This window comes from Trachurus trachurus (assembly GCF_905171665.1).
Source record: "Trachurus trachurus genome assembly, chromosome: 9".
Lineage (NCBI taxonomy): Eukaryota > Metazoa > Chordata > Actinopteri > Carangiformes > Carangidae > Trachurus > Trachurus trachurus.
This window is the reverse complement of record NC_139895.1, coordinates 6,943,921-6,962,946: the sequence shown is the minus strand read 5'-3', so window position 1 is coordinate 6,962,946 and position 19,026 is coordinate 6,943,921. Positions and strand designations below refer to the sequence as shown.

The window sequence follows — 19,026 nt, the reverse complement described above, 5'->3', positions numbered from 1 at the left end:
AAACAGCTGCTAATGATCAAAACACAGTCACATCAATCAGCCTGAACCTCAACTAACAACCACTTTTACTGACCAACTTCACTACATGTTGAAGGAACCAGGAATGTCAGACAACAGTGGTGGATCCTCCAATCACTGATCAATCAATTAGCTCCAAAGCCTGAAATACTGGACCTCCATTTACAACATCCATCAGTCTGTTCAACTCTTTACAGATCAATACCAGCTCCACTCATGGAAACTCAAGTCATGTTTAGTACAGTACATTTACCTAAGCTGTGAGATATAAGGCAGACACTGCAACAAACTCCTCACTTCACTCTCTTCACCTGACCAGTATGTCAGCTCCACTGGTTTCTTCTCTGGTTGGAGTTTCAGCACTTCCAGGAGGATGTAGGTCTTTCTCTCTGAGAGGTTTATGGTCCAGACTGGAGGAGCTAACTGGAGAACTGAGTGTAATGCTGGAAGGACTCTCAGACCTGTTTTAGTCTCATGGTCCTTCACATGGGAGAAAAGATCCAGCAAGAAACTACACTGATATCTCCTCTTAAAATAATCATTCATGTCTCTGTCACTAAGAGGGAGCGTTTCATATCTGTACACTGATGTTAACATCTCCAGTATCTTCTCTCCTGTCTGCTGTTCTCTCTCTGCTGCTGCACAGATCAGATTCCCATAGACAGTGGTCTCTCCAGAAGGATCTGAGGACTGAGGCACAAAACTAAAACGACAAACACAAGAAAACAGAAATAGAAATAAATAAGTGAGATGTTATCAAACCAAAATAACAAACATGATTGTACAGGGCCCTATTATTGATTTGCAAATTTAAATGGGGGCGTGGACACTGAAGAGTTTGGCTTCTACATGTGCAGCCTTGATGGTGAAGCTTGTTCTGAATGCCTCCATCTACCATATTTCTTCCCAGGAGATCTTCCTCTTCTCCTCACCTTCCCAAGTCATCTACTGTCCTTGCCTTGACTGAGTAGCTTTTGCACACTGTACTGCTTCCTCTTACTGGTATATCTCCTGAACCACCAACTTGTGTCTTTGAGATGGTATAGCCTTGTTCCAGGCAGGTGTGCTGACCACTCCTCCCATTCTGCACACGTCCCATGATGTCTCTGTGCTTGAATGCTGCATTTGCCTACTCTGTTGCTTCCCATGGGGTCCACTTCCTCCAAGTAGTGAAGCTGGGGGCAGCATTAGTCTTAATCACTGACCTCCGACCACCCACTGAGATGCATAATTGATCACTTCCATGGCCATGATGAAGTCTAGTAGGGAGATGGTACACCCAGTCATGATTCCCACTTCAACATGTTCCCATGCTGTGGTGTACTTGGCTGTCACGTAGAGCTGTACATCCTGGAAGTAGGCCATGACAAGGCTTGTTAGGGCTGCTGGGACCTGGAAGAAGTCGAAACTGGTCCAAAAGAGGTTGTGGGGGACTGAGCCGAGATCCATGAAGACCACATGAAGATTATGTTTCTTCCTTCTTGGCAACTGGTATCTGATGCCAGAGGTGCTAGCATGCTCTAAACAACTGGAGAAGCCTGAGATACCTGCTTTCTGGATTAATGTGTCAATCAGCTGGTTTCTCTTCAGGTATCCCACCAGCCTGTGAGCAACCACACTGAAGAAACATTTTCCCTCAACATGTAGAAGGTTGATCTGTTGGAATTGGTGTTTGGATATGGATTCCTCCAGTATCTCCTTATTTATCCATACCACCTTCATAAGCCTCCAGAGGAATCACAGGACAATAAGACTGCAGGCGAATCTGATTCAAATCAGATTTTTAGGGCTGACTGTCCACACTGTCATTAGTGTCCACATCGGATTTGGCTCTGTTCAGACTGGGCCTCATTATTGACCGATCTGACTCTTTCATTTAACACTTGTGTTTTCATTCAGTGATAAAAATTAAGATGTTTGTAATAGACAGAAACAAAGACCTCATACCTGAGAGTCCTAATGTAGGGCAAAGCCTCTGAGAGGAACAGACACAGTCTGTGACAGACAGGATCTGTTTTCTCGCAGTAGAAGCAGACATCAGTCTTTGTCTCAGCCTTTTGCAGGACATTTAACGCTCTTTGAAACAGCTGCTTTGTACCCTCAACTGGAAGGTGCAGCTGATACCCTGCAAGGTCAGGTAAGATGACATGGTCCAACTGCCCTTCACTGAGAAGGATCAGTTTCCACAGCAGCAGGTCACACCTACAATTAGAGCAAGGACACACTGTAAGAGCAAAGTACAACATTAAAAAAGTAATGGATGTCCTGTACAAGTAGAAATGTAGAGACCTGAGCAGCTGTTGGACACTCAGAGCTCATGCTCACCCGTACCATTGGACATTTTGAAGACATCCAAACAGTCGTCTCAGTCCTGGTTCTGATATCATGGTGTCTTCAAGGTTCAGCTGTATTTTATTCTCCTTGGACTGAGTGGCCACATAGGCCACAGCACAGCAGGAGTCCGGGTCCAGACTCTGTCCACTGAGGTCCAGGCAGTAGTCCAGTTTGTCCAGAAGGTAGACGCATGCTTCAGGACACTGGGACTCATACAAGCACTGACATAAGAACAGTATGTCCACATCAGATCCACTGTCCTCAGCATCAGACTTGTCTGGCTCACACAGACTTTGATGAAATGTGGTAATCATTTCTCTAAAGAACCAGTCAGACGTATTCTTGAGCTCCTCAGCTGGAATCAGACACTCCATCAAACTCGGTTCCTTCTTATTCAACAACCTGCACATGAAGGGGATCAGATACTTCATGTGTTTCTTCTCTTTGGTCAGGCATTGCTGAAGAACTTCCCTGATTTTACCTGGCTGCTTGAAAAGCCACAGTGCAGCAAAAAACTCCTGCATGGTGTAATGGAGAAATGCATATGTGTTTTTTGTCTGAGTGGGACAGACTCTGATAACAAGTTGTCTCAGGAAGGAGAGGACACAGCTGTCTGTGCAGGGAACATCTGTCAAGTTCACAGTTCTTCCTTCAGTTGCATGAAAAGCAGCCTCAGCCAGAGACAGGATTTCACTCGCTGTGTCTCTGATGTGGAGATCCAGATGCTTGGTTTTTATTAGTTTATTGCTGTTCTTTTGAAGACAAAAACGAACGATGTTGATGTATATTTCAGTCACAGTGCAGGGCTGTGGAGAGTCTTCTGATGAACAGCAGGCAGACACCATCAGTGCATACATTGGGACGTGACAGAGAGAGAACAGCTCCAAGTTGTCCAAGACCTTCTTGTGTTCTTCACCAAGTGTTGAGGTTAAGTATGTTTTAATGGACTGCTCACTGAAGCCTTTCACTTCTACTCTGACAGAGTCTTCAGAAAACAGCTCTTCATCTTCATCATCTGGTCTGCATGTTACTATGATCTTTGCTTCAGGTAGTTTGTCTTTCTGTACAAGTCTCTTCACCACAGATGAAGACAGATCTGTGACTCCATCAAAAATGATCGTCACATTGTCAGAGTTCTTCTTTATATCATTTAAAACCTCTTCTTTGTCCTCGTCTGGTTCACTGAACGAAGTGAAAAGAAGTTCCTCCAGGCTTGTGTCCTCCTTGGCTTTGGGTGTTTCTCTCATGTCAAAGTAAAACATGTAGTCCAGCACCTCATCATCTCTTTCTGCCCAGAGTTTCAACATTTCCTGTGTGACGGCCGTCTTTCCAATCCCTGCCTTACCAACCAAGACAATGTTTTTATCTGATTTCAGAAGTTCACTGGGGGAGATTTCTGCTTTCTTCTCAGGGATGTATGTCTTCAGCTTTTTATGGCGACTCATCTTACTTTTCTTGCTCTTCAGTTTCTTTATTTTAGATGGAGAAATATTTTCTTCTGTGTCTAATACGAGTGGCGTGTATGACAGATCAGGGTTGTTGTTTCCTGCAAAGAGATTTTTGTTTGCTGTCCAAAACTTATTTGATATTCTTCGTGCTTTTGACTTCAGCTTCGTCTGATATCTGTGGCACGGTCTGGAACCTAAGACAAAGCACATAAAGAAATGTACAGTACTGTGAGTTTGTTGCTTTGTTTGTTTTACTACACACTCCTCATTAACGGTGGATGAATCAAACACAATAAGTAGGCCTACAACAGTGGTAAATAATGAAATGTTAATTAGAACTCATAATCAGCATACCTTGTAAATAGTTGGATGTAGTTTCTGGGTCTTCATTAAAAGAAAAGCAGCTGATCCAGTGGTGCACGTCAAATGTCTTATCCTCAGGAGGACCTCCACTCTTTCTCTCTGATGGGATGGGTGGTCTTCCTCCGGTTCTCTTTCTCGTCGAGTCAATAATTTTCAGTAACTTGTAACAAGCTTCTTCTCCTTTCTTTTGGACTCTGTTCAGTATTTCTCTGTTTTTTTGAAAGTCAGTCTTCTCTGCCTCTATGTCTTTGACCTCTTCATCACCAAAAACCTTTAGCTCCTGCAGGTTATGTAAAATGACAGTGGGATTCTTCAGTTCCCTCACAAGTTGGGGTACGGCCTGCCTGATGTACTCTACGGCACTCTGTGATGCACAAGCCATATTGTAACTTCAGTGATCTAGAAGACAAAATGTTAGAAATAAAATATTGATTAAAATAATATTTAGTAGTAACAGTTGTTGAAATCATTTACAGTAGCATAAACCCTGCCTAAACACTACACAGTAATTTTAGTCTTACAGTAGTAGGAGCGTTTCAATGCAATTTTAGATGTTATAAATTGCATTTGGTATCATTTAATTAGAGAAAGCATAATAAAATATCTAATTTATTTATTTTAGCTTCATTTTATACATTTGTACATCACGAGAGAAAATTTGTTGTTGCATAAGGTGCTAATGCGCAGTAGGCTAGCTAGTGTGCAATAGTTTGTCCCTTTCAAATGAACACAAGCTAACTTCATAACAGTTACACTTCAGCTGCCATCTCCGTGGCTAAGGTTTGCATTTTACGTATCAGCTAGCCTAAATAAGGATTTAATAAATAAATACACAGTAAGTTACTCACCAAGCCCCCAGAGTTATATAAAACATTTTAAACCAACTTTGGGGGTTTACAGAAAGCAATAAACACAAAAGACACAAAAAAGTAAATTCAAGCTGACCGTTGGTTGTTCGCGCTAACAGTTAGGCTAACGTTTGCTAACAGCAATTTGACATTAGCTCGGTTATCACATAAAAACGAGCTTAAAATAGATGTACATAACTCACAAAAACATTGTTTCGTTTTCTTTCAAGATAAAAGACCCTCTCCATGGCTTCCATAGCTCTGTCTTAATGTAATATCAAGGTAAACATCCCCCCCAACCCCCAAATTGACATTAACGATAATATTATCAGAGCCAGTCTATTATTATCTATATTAGAAATTCTCTGATATTATGACGCCAACACATCAACATCCGCCCAGGTCCTTTCAAAATAAAACAATCCCATAGACCGCAAAATGTGTTTGTTTAATTTAATTTAATTTTTATTAAATTCAAATTATTGTTTGTCTATTTCTACTATTATGTTTTATTTATTTTTTTAATATGGACCTGCGGAGTCTAATAATAAAGCTTGATTAATTTCAATAACCTTACACGGCTTGAATTCAGTATAAAATGGTTAATGTTTTAATAGTAGGTAATAACAAGAGTTTAATAGCTTAGTACAACACACAGACACACACACACACGCATGCATGCACACGTGTACTGCACACACACAGAAAAACAACAACAGATAAGATCGAAATTCGGGCAAGAGCGGAAGTGAGATAATATATATAAGTCTCCAGATAGGTCATTCACGGGTCTTTTTTCTGTTAGAAGCGGTAAACTCAATCACACATGTAAAAGGCCTGGAGGTTTTACCTTTTCTGCTACCGGTAACTGTGTCCATCTCTCCCCCCGCAAAGATCCTGTTCCTCTGTGTCTCTCCTGTCTCCGTCTGAACCTGAGCACAGAGTCACGGAGAAACTCTCCGTCTCCATCGTTAAAAGTTTCAGTTCTGATGGTCTGGTTCCCTTCTGCCCGACACCGAGCTAAAGGCTAAGAGCTCCTTTGTGTTGTAGCTACTCTGAACTTTTTTACTTTCACTTATGAAATGACTCACCCAGGCGTGACACGCATAGGCCTACGTCGTCTGTGACGTCCAAGTTCATACACTACGTACTGTAGGTTTTTTTTTTTAGGAAGAAGTCCTCATTCAATCTAAATTGATTATTATTATTAGTAGTAGTAGTAGTAGTAGGCTAGTAGTAACAAGAATAGGTAGTGATAGATAGATAGATAGATAGATAGATAGATAGATAGATAGATAGATAGATAGATAGATAGATAGATAGATAGATAGATAGATAGATAGATAGATAGATAGATAGATAGATAGATGATAGATAGATAGATAGATAGATAGATAGATAGATAGATAGATAGATAGATAGATAGATAGATAGATAGATAGATAGATAGATAGACAGACAGACACAGAAGGGGGCACGCACAGTTGATCTTTTTTTTGATTACAGTATAAAAAAAATTAGTCCATTAATTCTACTTTCTAACAACAACAACCATGAACCTATTCTAAACAGAGAAAAGAAAATACACACACATACACGTTTATATACTACGTTAACATGCCGAGGCTAATCAAAACGAGTATACAAAATGTAAACATATGTACCTGACAAACAGAAAAGCTGATGGTTATGGAGAATTATTTCGCTCTTGTATTTCCAGGTGCAATTAGAGGACTTTTATTTTGAAAAATAAATCCCATTATTCATTATTCCAAAATAGCAATGAAAGCCAGTTGTTTCCAGCTGAAGATGTGTGTCTCAGAAACACCTCTGAGGTGGGAAGCAGCTTTATTGGGAAGACAGTGACACCATGTTGGATTCCAACACAGGCCTAGTTATCAAAGAGACATTTTTGTACCATCGACAGTCAGAACTTCACCAGTGGATCGACAGCGGGCTCTGTGGGTCTTTATGGGATTTATTGACCATAGGAAAGACAAAATCAAGAATTTTAAAACGATAATTACAGATGCAGGGCTCCTTCACCACAACATAATCAAGTTAAACATGAAAATAATAAGAATAATATTCATTTAGCCAATTTTATAACACGTAACAGAATAGCAGCAGTCCCTGTTAAAATCCTGAGTCCATATCAAAAAACAAAACAAAAAATTTCAAGACAAAACCAGAGCTTTTGTTTACATCAATACATAAAATAAAACATAAAAAATGTCAAGTAAGTCAAAATGTTTGAGGAGATTAACAACAAACCACATAAAGACCCTGTACCTCTAATAAAAGTTACCTGTACACATTTCAATAAACATCTTCATTAAAAGTACAATGTCTATAATGATAAAATACATAAAAAGTAAACAATACGAGTACCGTACAGACTCAGATTTAATTCACATGGTAATGCTTAACAGTCGGACAGCAGAGGGGATAAAAGACTTGGACCAACATTTACTTTGACAAGCTGGCTGGGCATAACGAGGCCCTGAAGGCAACTGTGACAATTCATTTGCTAAAATATACTAATAAATATTGTGACTTTCTCACGACCTGTTGCTCCCACAGAGAAGCTAAATCTCTGTTTAATCTTGGAGCAGGTTTTCCCAACACTGTTAAGACTGTTCCTGTCCTTGAGTGACAGGTTGTTAAACCAACAGATAAAAGAATAAGTTAGAAGGCTTTAAATGAAGGACTGCTAAAAACAACACACAATCACTGGACTGACAGAAAAAAGAAAAAAAAAACATCCGAAGGAGATGAATCCTCTGCTGTCCACGTTTGACCTACGCTTCAGTGTTTACATCCCATTTAAGTTGGTCGTCACACACGGTGCCTAGGTATTTGAAGGAGCTGACCAAATGTTGACTTGATGGCGCCCTCATTTCAGTGACACCAACAGCTGCTGTTGACGGCAGGTTATGAGAAGCTAACACATCTAACCATTTTTTAACCACAAATAGCGGTTGTCTGTTGTTGTTGTTTTTTTAATCTTCTGGAGGTGTATATTTATTTATTTATCCTTGCCTATATTAATATCAATTTAAATCACTTGCTTAGAGCAGCCTACTCTGTCGTATGAAGTATCCAATCATGTTGATAAGTTTTGTGCAATGGTATGGAAATGTTTGTATTGTTTGTTAAGTGGATGTATGTGTTTTTATTGGGTGGCAAAGTAGTTTCCCCTTGGGGATCAATAAAGTTTTCTAATCTAATCTAATCTAAGAAAACAATTAAAATAGAATTAATGAAGAGCAAATCAATCTAAATCTAAAAAGCTGTTGCTGCACATGTGCCTTGTATGTTGACTGTAGGGTGATGAGGTAAAGACCAACAGGTAAACAGTACAGACACTAGCTGCACGTATGAGGTCAGTCCTGATGTGGGATGGTAACGGGTGGAGTCAGTACCATGACTGAGGGTCCAGTTCTGTCTGAGTCGGACCAGTCCAGTTTGTTGTTGAAACCTGTAGACGTCCAACATCTCCTCTCTGCACTGATCACTGAGGTTTACAGCAAACCAGCTATTTGAATGAGGACGTCTCTCCTGATCATCTCTTACAGTACTTGATTTAACATCTCAACTATAAATATTTCTCATATTTACATATTCCTGACATACTGTAACTGCATGAGGGGTTCTCCTGATAGGAACTTAAAGGATAATTACCCTTTTATACAACCTGGACCTTATTTCTAGCATAAAATACGATCATTTACTCACCCAGATAACTTTGGTGTCATTTGGAGTAGTTCCGACGGAATTAGATCCAACGGAGCGCCACGTATATCCATATAATGCGAGTACACGGGGCACCGCAGCGCAGCCTCTAAATAACACATTATCCACCGCGAAACTCGTTCATTTCACCAATATTTTGTTATGATACGCTAGTGCTATTCCCCTCTGAGTCCGGGGTTAGCTGTTATCAACATCCAGGGTCTGTAGGTTGACCTACTGACCTCTGACCTGGATGATGTCATCTCCGACCGCTGCACGGCTCATTCTGATAATAATCATTCTGCTTCCGCACTCTGGTCCATTTTTATCTCAACTAGCCGGAGCTTTAGTGAGTCCAGGTTGCGGAGAGGAAGCCTGTGGAAGCTGAACTTCGTCCAGCTGCTCATTTTGTTCTGACAAGTCGGAAACATGTAGAAACGGACCATAGCATTGGTGGTAGCAACAAGCCGAGCCTCACGGCGGTCGGAGATGACATCATCCAGGTCAGAGGTCAGTTGGTCAACCTACAGACCCCGGATGTTGATAACAGCTAACCCCAGACTCAGAGGGGAATAGCACTAGCTTATCATAACAAAATATTGGTGAAATGAACGAGTTTCGCGGTGGATAATGTGTTATTTAGAGGCTGCATTCCACTGCCCCGTGTACTCGCATTATACGGATATACGCGGCTCTCGGCTGGAGCTAATTTCAGAAGGACTCCAAATGACACCAAAGTTATCTGGGTGAGTAAATGATCGTATTTTATGCTAGAAATAAGGTCCAGGTTGTAAAAAAAAATGGTAATTATCCTTTAAATACTTAATTACAGTTCACAGGATAGAAAAAGACTGTTGTTCTCACCAAAGGTAAAAAAGATAAAAAAGAATGAGGCCAGCCAACCAGTGTAAAAGTTATGACCTGCTGTGTCTGATCTGACCTGCTGTGGTTCTCACACTGCAGTGATGTTTCCCTCTGCTCATCATCAGACTCTGGTAAACACTGACACACAGATCAGTGACGACGACTGCTTCACCACACTTCAAACTGCCCGTGTCTCTGGAAGGCTGCTCTGTTCACGATGCTGTTGTTGAAGAGTCTAGAAGGAAAACACAGAGCAGAGAGTGAACGTCACTCACTGACACACGACAACGTGTGAGTGAACTCATCAGAGCTGCTCACTCTGATGTGAACTCACCGCACGGACTCCATGGACGGGTTGATGGAGACCAGCTGCAGCAACTGGACTGTAGACGCATCAGTGATGTTGTTGTGACTCAAACTGGAACACACACACACACACACACACACACACACACACACACACACACACACACACACACACACACACACAGGAAGACAGGACAATCAAATGAGACATTAAGTTCATACTTAAAGGGCATTGCCATAATCCCTATAGTCATAGCAGTAGGTTCGTTACCTTTAATTGTCGGTGCAAGCTATTTTTAGAACGGCGGAGCAGAGCCGCGAGCTGCTCAGAGCTACACTACGGAGGCTCATGGGATTTCTTGGTTTCCCTCATCAAACTCATCATGAACAATCCAACAACTCCAAAATGCTCTGGTGGACAAGTTGTGACCTGCACATTCACCACGCTATGAGATAATAACACAACGTTACCAGACGGAGTTGTTTTAGAGGTAAATTCATGCAAAACCGCTGATGCGCGTTGCCTTCAGGGACAGTTTTTCATCAAGCAGTCTCTGCATTTCCCTCTAAAACAACTCTGTCTGGTAACGTTGTGTTATTATCTCATAGCGTGGTGAATGTGCAGGTCACAACTTGTCCACCAGAGCGTTTTGGAGTTGTTGGATTGTGTATTTGATGAGTTTGATGAGGGAAACCAAGAAATCCCATTAGCCTCTGCAGCGTAGCTCTGAGCAGCCTGCCGCTATGCTCCGCCGTTCTAAAAATAGCTTGCATCGACAATTAAAGGTAACAAACCTACTGCTATGACGATCGGGATTATGGCAATGGGCCAATTTGCCAAAAATGTTGAACTATCCCTTTAAGGGAGAAAAATAGCCCAAAATATCAAAATGGATCAGTATTTGCCTGTTAGCGTCTCGCCTTAAATGTCCAGAAACATTTGTCCACATGACAGACTGACAGGAATCTTCAGATGCTATAAACTAGAATAATGTTTGGATGCAGGACTATATTTACGTTTCTGGATCTTTCATTTCACGTGAACTCCTGTTCATGTTGTTTAATAAATATTTAAAGCTGACACTACATCACACACAGTGTTGTGCCATGCCAACAGTGTGACACTCACTCCAGGACTTGGACTTTGTGCAGATGTGTGGTGAGTGTGAGCAGCAGCTGGTCAGTGAGCCGACAGTGACTGAGGTCCAGCTCCTTCAGTCCTTCAGACGAGTCCAGCATCCGGCCCAGATCTCCACAGACCCTCTGATCCAGAGCCGTGTGACTGAGGTCCAGCTCTCCACCCAGGGCTCCGCTCAGGGACACCGCCCGTCTCACCGTGTCCCTCTCAGAGCTCACAGGGACCAGGGACAGCAGGCGGAGGACGACGGCTTTACTGGCTCTGCAACACAACAGGGTTCCTACAGCTTAAGCCAAGTTAAATTTAAGACTTTTTAAGACATTTTTAATGCCACTTGAAATGAAATTGAAGACAGACTTCATATTAAACACAAATGCAAAAATAAAAAATAAAAACATCACCACATACATAATAGGGTTAGGGACAATTTTACCCACTTTCCTATGGTCCAAGGTAAAGCGACTGCTACATGAATAATTGGGGGGGAGGGGGCTATGAGTGAGTGAGTGACATCATTTAACAGCTGTGTAGTTGTGGAGAGGAGATGATAAACTAAAAAGGACACGTTTTCTCGTTTGTATGTTTCCATCCAAAGTGATTCAAATAACAAATAACGGGTTTTCCACAGCTGTCCTTTCAAAATAAATGCATAAAAAGTCCGGGAAAAAAAAAAAAACTGACTCGGGAGCTGGTGGCGGTGAGAGATTTAGCGGTGACGGCCGCCACTAACTTCTCTATGTCGGAATGTTACCAATTATTTTGAGATTTGAGACTAATTACAATCATAAAATCCCACTCACCAAGTGTTAACATTTTTAAGACGTTTGAAAAATTGATTTAAGACATTTTAATGCCAATTAAGGCCTTGTTTTTAGATTAGTGAATTCAATGCCTTTTAATACGTTTTAAGGATCTGTAAGAACCCTGACACAAGCAACAGAGAGCAGACTGTCATGGTGCATGAACATGAAAGAGAAGCAGCTTCCTCTCTGCTTGAGCTCAGCGTGGGGTCTCTGCACCTGAGGCGGACTTTGTGTAGGACAGGAAACAGCAGGTCCAGTCCGCTGTCGTCCACCTCACAGTCTCTCAGGTCCAGCTGAGCGTCCTGGCTGCTACGTGTCAGGACGGAGGAGAGGGCGCTGCAGTCCTCAGCAGTCAGACACAGAGTCTCAGGCTGGTCCTGCTCCGACAGATCCACTGAGCTGGAACAGGACAGATCCAACCTGCACCGAGTGGCTCTCAGCAGCCGTGATGCTGCCTCCTGCTGGACGCCACAGGCAGCGCAGCAGTGGATCAACCTCAGCAGCAGGTTCCTGTCAACACTGATACACACATCACTGAGTTAAAGGGGAAATCCGGTCATTTTTTACCCCTAAATCGTTTTCCTGATGGTCACACAGTGTTGGGGGGAGCAAAAAACGCAACTAAAATTGATGCAAGCAAAGCGGAGTTACATGGCTACCTGGCTCTAGGGATAGCAACAACGCTAACCTATGGGGGCAATTCTTTCAACCACAACAAACACTCAAAAACAATCAAATATCTATGGTACATGACTGGAATCCTTAGAGACACCACTGAACTCATATAGTGTTCAGTATAAACAGTATAAACTTTGTGATGATTTCTTTACAGAAATAAACGGTGGAGCAGTGCAGTGGTAATGTCCATAATATCTCTGACCGTTTATTTTTGTAAAGAAATCATCACAACAAGGAAAAAGTGTTAGTTTCTGTGGCGGGGAGAGCAGGCGCTCTGTGATCAGATAGTAATGTCTTTCCAGGATGTTTCAGAGTTCGGGTATCTGAGGTGAGTGACTACATGCAAAAACACAAAGTTTATACTGTTTTTACTGTACACTATATGAGTTCAGTGGTGTGTTGTAAGGATTCCAGTCATGTACCATAGATATTTGATTGTTTTTTGAGTGTTTGTTGTGGTTGAAAGAATTGCCCCCATGGGTTAGCGTTGTCGCTATCCCTAGCGCCAGGTAGCCATGGTGTAACTCTGGTTTACCTGCATCAATTTTAGTCGCGTTTTTTGCTCCAACCAACACTGGGTGACCACCAAGAAAATGATTTAGGGGTCAAAAATGACCAGAATTCCCCTTTAATGCACATCTACAGGGAAATACCACAGACTGATGATGGGAAGGAGCTCGTCTGTTTGTCTGACCTGAGTTGAGACACTCTGTCCAGAGTGAAGAGGATGGACTCTGTCTCCTCTGCTGGTATGGAGCTCCACATCAGGTTCAGTTGAACTCTGTCACTGTGTCTGAGGGTGAAGAGCAGAGCAGCACAGTCCTCTGAGTCCAGCTCTGTGCAGGTCAGGTTGATCACATGACCAAGTGATCTCAGTAAACTGGGTAAACTCTGTCTGGACTGAGTTTCATAGAGGTGTCTGATGGCAGTCAACACGAAGCTGGGAGTGGACCTGGAAAAACACCAGAACAGGGTTTAGATGTAGAGAAACAGCTGATGAAACAACAACAACACAAACAGACATGATTACAGAGGATCAACTGTTTGTCTGTGTCTGGTCAGAGGTCAAATGAAACATCGGTAACACTTTATTTAAATAGGTATTCATAAGATTGACATAAAACTGTCATAACCATGACATAACAGCTGTCATAAACATCAATGAATACTTATGACAGCTGTCGTTAAGTGTCATTCGGTAAGTTATGTCACTTTTATTGCAAAGTTGACATTGTTTGAGATGTTTTTGTTCTGACAACTTGACATAAAGACAATTTAAACTGTCATAGCAGACCTAATTTCCAAACTTTAAAAAAAATGTCAAGTTGTCATAACAAGGACATCTCAAACAATGTCAACTTTGCATCAAAAATGACATAACTTACCGAATGACACTTAACGACAGCTGTCATAAGTATTCACTGATGTTTATGACAGCTGTTATGTCATGGTTATAACAGTTTTATGTCAATCTTATGAAGACCTATTCAAGTAAAGTGTTACCGAAACATCTATAAACTGATCACCGTTTAATGATGATCCTGTCCAGAAGGGGAAGCAGGTGAGAGAAGTTCTCCTGTAAGAAGTGGTGTTTCCTCAGGTCCACAGTGAAGCTCTGAGCTGGTGAATGCTGCAGCAGATAGTGAAGAAGATCCCAGTCCAGACAGCAGGAGCTCAGGTCTCCACCAGTCTTAGTCAAGGTGGACAACGTCAAGTCCTGGTCCTGGATTTCATGGAGGAAGGCCGGAAGCTGCTGGAAACTCTCTGCACTCAGTCTGTAGGTTCAACAAATAAAACTAGTGAATACACAACGTGTGTGTGTGAACACAGCAACTAGAGTGAAACTGTGAGACTCAGGAACAGTGTTGTTTTCGTTAACGATGACAAAATTATTTTGTTGACGCCCCTTTTTTTCACGACGATAACGAGACGGTGACGAGATAAACACGGCTCTCTGATGACGAAAACATGACGAGTTTTTGTTGACGAGACGAGAACGGATGTAAATGTTAGTGGTCGGGCTGCGATTGCCTCTAAATTTTATATTGTGGATTGTCATTGCCAGTCTAAAGCTTCACACGATTTAATAACGGCTCCATCAAAAATAGAGCGATGTGCTGGGACGCTGCTGAGACGAGCCGCGGTGCGCCCGGTGCTTGTGATTAGAGTGGCAGGCAGCGATCAGCTCCGGTGACCGCGGTGCAGCCGTACCGCGGTGCTGACGGGTGGGTGATCAGACGTTGACATTTCTGCTTATTGTGCGTGTAATCTCACAAATAAAAACCAAAAAGTATCTGCAATGCTGCTGCATCCCATCCTCCATTAAATATAATCCAACAGAAAAAAAGAATGCACTACTGTTACCACTTTGTCTGTGTGTAGGGTAGCTAATGCATAATCCGTAGACCAGAAAATAGTATTTGCCATCTAAAACCTCCTTCCTTCCTTTATTATTGTAATTATTGGTGAAAAGAGCCAATCTACAAGCTCACAATGGGTTGAACCTATAGATCTGCTATTTTCACAACTTATGTGTGACACTCTTGTCAGATGAAAAAATCAGTTGAAATATGTTGGAAAAAAAGTTAAAAAGTTGAAATATGGAGATGCGGGCAGCAGTGGCTCGTGTGAATGTGTATGAATGATCATGGTGGTGGTTGGAGGGGCCGTTTGGCGCGAAATGACAGCCACGCCTCCGTCAGTCTGCCCACAGGGCAGCTGTAGCTACACATGTAGTTTACCACCACCGGTGTGAATGGGTATGAATGAAATGTTACTGTACGCGCTTTGGGTATCGGGTATAAAAAAGCGCCCAATAGCAACGTCCAATAGCCTACTTATTGAATGAATTTGTTAAAAGACTATAATTTTTTTTAAACTAAAACTGACTAAAACCTTTTTGAGTTTTCATCGACTAAAACTTGACTAAAACTATCACATATAGAAATGACTAAAATTGACTAAGACTAATACGTTTTTTTTTTTTTTTTTTTTCAAAGGAGGTTAAATCGAAAGCAACTGGACTTAGTTATTTGTCTAGGAAGACGTTTCACCTCTCATCCAAGAGGCTTCATCAGTTCATGTAGCATCTGACCAGGCTGGGACTGGTCCAGAAATATTTTGAAATACTATGACCTGGGCAAATGAGAATATGCACCGGCAAGACTAATAAGTATTTTAGTCCAAAAGACTAAAACTAAGACTAAATCTAAAATGCCGGCCAAAAACAACACTGCTCAGGAAAGACATTTACTTGACTGGTAGAGGACCGTGGTGAAGCAGCAGCGTGACCAGACACCGAGCAGGGACACAGAACTCAGTCAGGTCCAGATGTCTGACGTCCCAGTGTCTCAGCAGAGACGCCACGCCACCGACCACCTGCTGCACTTTTCCTTCTGCCGGCTGGACTTTCCCAGAGACAAGAGACAGCTCCTCAAGAGACACCGGACGGACCAAGCTCCGCCTTCTTACACATCGACACAGCAGCAAGGCCACGTGATTGGTCAGCCTGAGAGTCAAGAGACAGGACAGAGCAGCTGTCACATCAATAACACATCTTCAAAGAGGACAAGACGGCGTCATAGCAACAAGAGACAGTGATTATACCTCAGACTGAGCAGTCGTGTGGTGGATCTAAAGAGGAGGGAGACTCCTCTGACAGACACTTTACTGGGAGTCAGGGTGAGATCCACTTTAGAGGAACAACGTCTCAGAACCGTCCCCACAGTCCTGCAGGTCTTCCTGTCTAACTCTCCTGTGAAGAGCAGGGTGAAGTCCAGGAGCTGCAGCAGAGAGACCAGCTGCTCCACATCCTCTCTGGACCGGACAGAGATGGATGAACACACTCTCTGGAAGAACTGAGGATCACAGCTGAAACACAACAGAACGGCTCAACTGTGGAAACACATCTACAGCACAATAACAGACTCACTGCACTACAATGTCATCCTTAACTAAATGTCATACTACTGTATCTGTACATTTGGTGTTGGCTGTGAAAATAACATCACATTTAAAGACCATACATCAACCTTTACCTACACTGTTAGTTTGTAAGAAATAGCTTTTTAAGGACACTAAGGATGAGCTGGGTTGAAGAATCTTCATAATGTTTGTCTGGTTTACCTGAGCTGTGAGATATAAGGCAGACACTGCAGAAAACTCCTCACTTCACTCTCTCCACCTGACCGGCCTGTCAGCTCCACTGGTTTCTTCTCTGGTTGGAGTTTCAGCACTTCCAGGAGGATGGAGGTCTTTCTCTCTGAGAGGTTTATGATCCAGACTGAAGGAGCTGACTGGAGAACTGACTGGAGAACTGAGTGTAATGCTGGAAGGACTCTCAGACCTGTTTTAGTCTCATAGTCCTTCACATGGGAGAAAAGATCCAGCAGGAAATCACACTGATATTTCCTAATATAATCATTTGTGTATCTGTCCCTCAGAGGGAATGATCTGTGTCTGCACACTGATGTTAACGTCTCCAGTATCTTCTCTCCTGTCTGATGTTCTCTCTCTGCTGCTGCACAGAACAGATTCACAAACAACTTGACTCCATCAGAGGCTTTAAACCAGGGACAGAAACTGGAAGAGAAGAAACATTGAATGAAGACGTCAGTATCAGAAACAGAGACACACAACACTGACATACAGGGAGTGGAGCTGCTAAAAGTCACTAAAAAGCTGCTAATGAGCAAAACACAGTCACATCAATCAGCCTGAAACTCAACTAACAACCACTTTTACTGACCAACTTCACTACATGTTGAAGGAACCAGGAATGTCAGACAACAGTGGTGGATCCTCCAATCACTGATCAATCAATTAGCTCCAAAGCCTGAAATACTGGACCTCCATTTACAACATCCATCATTCTGTTCAACTCTTTACAGATCAATAAAGTTGTAGTGAAGCATCATCAGGATTCACACTGGTTTACTGTCACTTCATCATAATGATTCATTTTCATCTGTTCCTGTTTAAACATCCTGTGTGAACAACAAACATGGAGCTTGGTGAAGTGAACATGTATCAGCTCAGAGGAGAGGAGCTGGACTCTGGAGCTGTGTCTCCTTTCTGCCCTGAGGAACTCTGGGTAATGTAGTCATCACTACACTGTAGCAGCTGCAGTCACAATGTTCGCTCAGTAAAACTACACAGCATGATGTGACGTTCATGTGGACTGGTCAGTTCAACACTTCACCTTCAAACTAACAGTGAGCTGGTGTAGATGAAGAACACAGCTCCACTAATGGAAACTCAAGTCATGTTTAGTACAGTACATTTACCTGAGCTGTGAGATATAAGGCAGACACTGCAGAAAACTCCTCACTTCACTCTCTTCACCTGACCAGCCTGTCAGCTCCACTGGTTTCTTCTCTGGTTGGAGTTTCAGCACTTCCAGGAGGATGGAGGTCTTTCTCTCTGAGAGGTTTATGATCCAGACTGAAGGAGCTGACTGGAGAACTGAGTGTAATGCTGGAAGGACTCTCAGACCTGTTTTAGTCTCATGGTCCTTCACATGGGAGAAAAGATCCAGTAGGAAATAACTCTGATATTTTATATTATTATCATTCATGTATATGTCCCCCAGAGGAAATGATCTGTGTCTGCACACTGATGTTAACGTCTCCAGTATCTTCTCTCCTGTCTGATGTTCTCTCTCTGCTGCTGCACAGAACAGATTCACAAACAACTGGACTCCATCAGAGGCTTTAAACCTGTGACAGGAACTGGAAGAGAAGAAAACATTGAATGAAGTCGTCAGTATCAGAAACAGAGACACACAACACTGACATACAGGGAGTGGAGCTGCTAAAAGTCACTAAACAGCTGCTAATGAGCAAAACACAGTCACATCAATCAGCCTGAAACTCAACTAACAACCACTTTTACTGACCAACTTCACTACATGTTGAAGGAACCAGGAATGTCAGACAACAGTGGTGGATCCTCCAATCACTGATCAATCAATTAGCTCCAAAGCCTGAAATACTGGACCTCCATTTACAACATCCATCATTCTGTTCAACTCTTTACAGATCAATAAAGTTGTAGTGAAGCATCATCAGGATTCACACTGGTTTACTGTCACTTCATCATGATCTGTTGTTTAATTTGAATAAAGCAAAAAAGAATAAGCAAATAAATAAAGTTCAATCTTCTAATAGATTAATTCTGTTACCTGAGCTGTGAGATATAAGGCAGACACTGCAGAAAACTCCTCACTTCTCTCTCTTCACCTGACCAGCCTGTCAGCTCCACTGGTTTCTTCTCTGGTTGGAGTTTCAGCACTTCCAGGAGGATGGAGGTCTTTCTCTCTGAGAGGTTTATGATCCAGACTGAAGGAGCTGACAGGAGAACTGAGTGTAATGCTGGAAGGACTCTCAGACCTGTTTTAGTCTCATGGTCCTTCACATGGGAGAAAACATCCAGCAGGAAATCACACTGATATTTCCTAATATAATCAGCATCCATGTCTCTCAGAGGGAATG

At 42.2% G+C, this 19,026-nt stretch overlaps 3 protein-coding genes across 5 annotated transcripts in view; all 3 read right to left on the bottom strand.

The window, feature by feature from the left end:
* LOC310991971 (uncharacterized protein) overlaps nt 1-19,026 on the bottom strand; it is a 54,916-nt gene that overhangs the window by 15,785 nt on the left and 20,105 nt on the right. For all 3 annotated transcript variants that reach the window (XM_083979905.1, XM_083979906.1, XM_083979907.1), the window contains exon 6: nt 272-721. In XM_083979905.1, the coding sequence (XP_083836031.1) occupies nt 272-721 (450 nt within the window). The remainder of the gene's footprint in view (nt 1-271; nt 722-19,026) is intronic.
* LOC310991838 (nucleotide-binding oligomerization domain-containing protein 1-like) lies at nt 1,216-6,059 on the bottom strand (the record flags this gene model as incomplete). Its single annotated transcript, XM_083979769.1, has 5 exons — nt 5,862-6,059; nt 4,155-4,562; nt 2,350-3,994; nt 1,966-2,220; nt 1,216-1,621 (listed from the first exon to the last, which is right to left on the bottom strand). Exons 2-5 carry the CDS (start codon nt 4,543-4,545, stop codon nt 1,216-1,218), a joined length of 2,697 nt encoding a protein of 898 aa, XP_083835895.1. The 5' UTR covers nt 4,546-4,562; nt 5,862-6,059.
* On the bottom strand, nt 9,548-19,009 carry LOC310991977 (uncharacterized protein; the record flags this gene model as incomplete). Its single annotated transcript, XM_083979924.1, has 11 exons — nt 9,548-9,845; nt 9,945-10,028; nt 11,046-11,315; nt 12,074-12,376; nt 13,230-13,487; nt 14,062-14,310; nt 15,789-16,043; nt 16,142-16,405; nt 16,661-17,116; nt 17,821-18,264; nt 18,717-19,009. 11 exons carry the CDS (start codon nt 19,007-19,009, stop codon nt 9,779-9,781), a joined length of 2,943 nt encoding a protein of 980 aa, XP_083836050.1. The 3' UTR covers nt 9,548-9,778.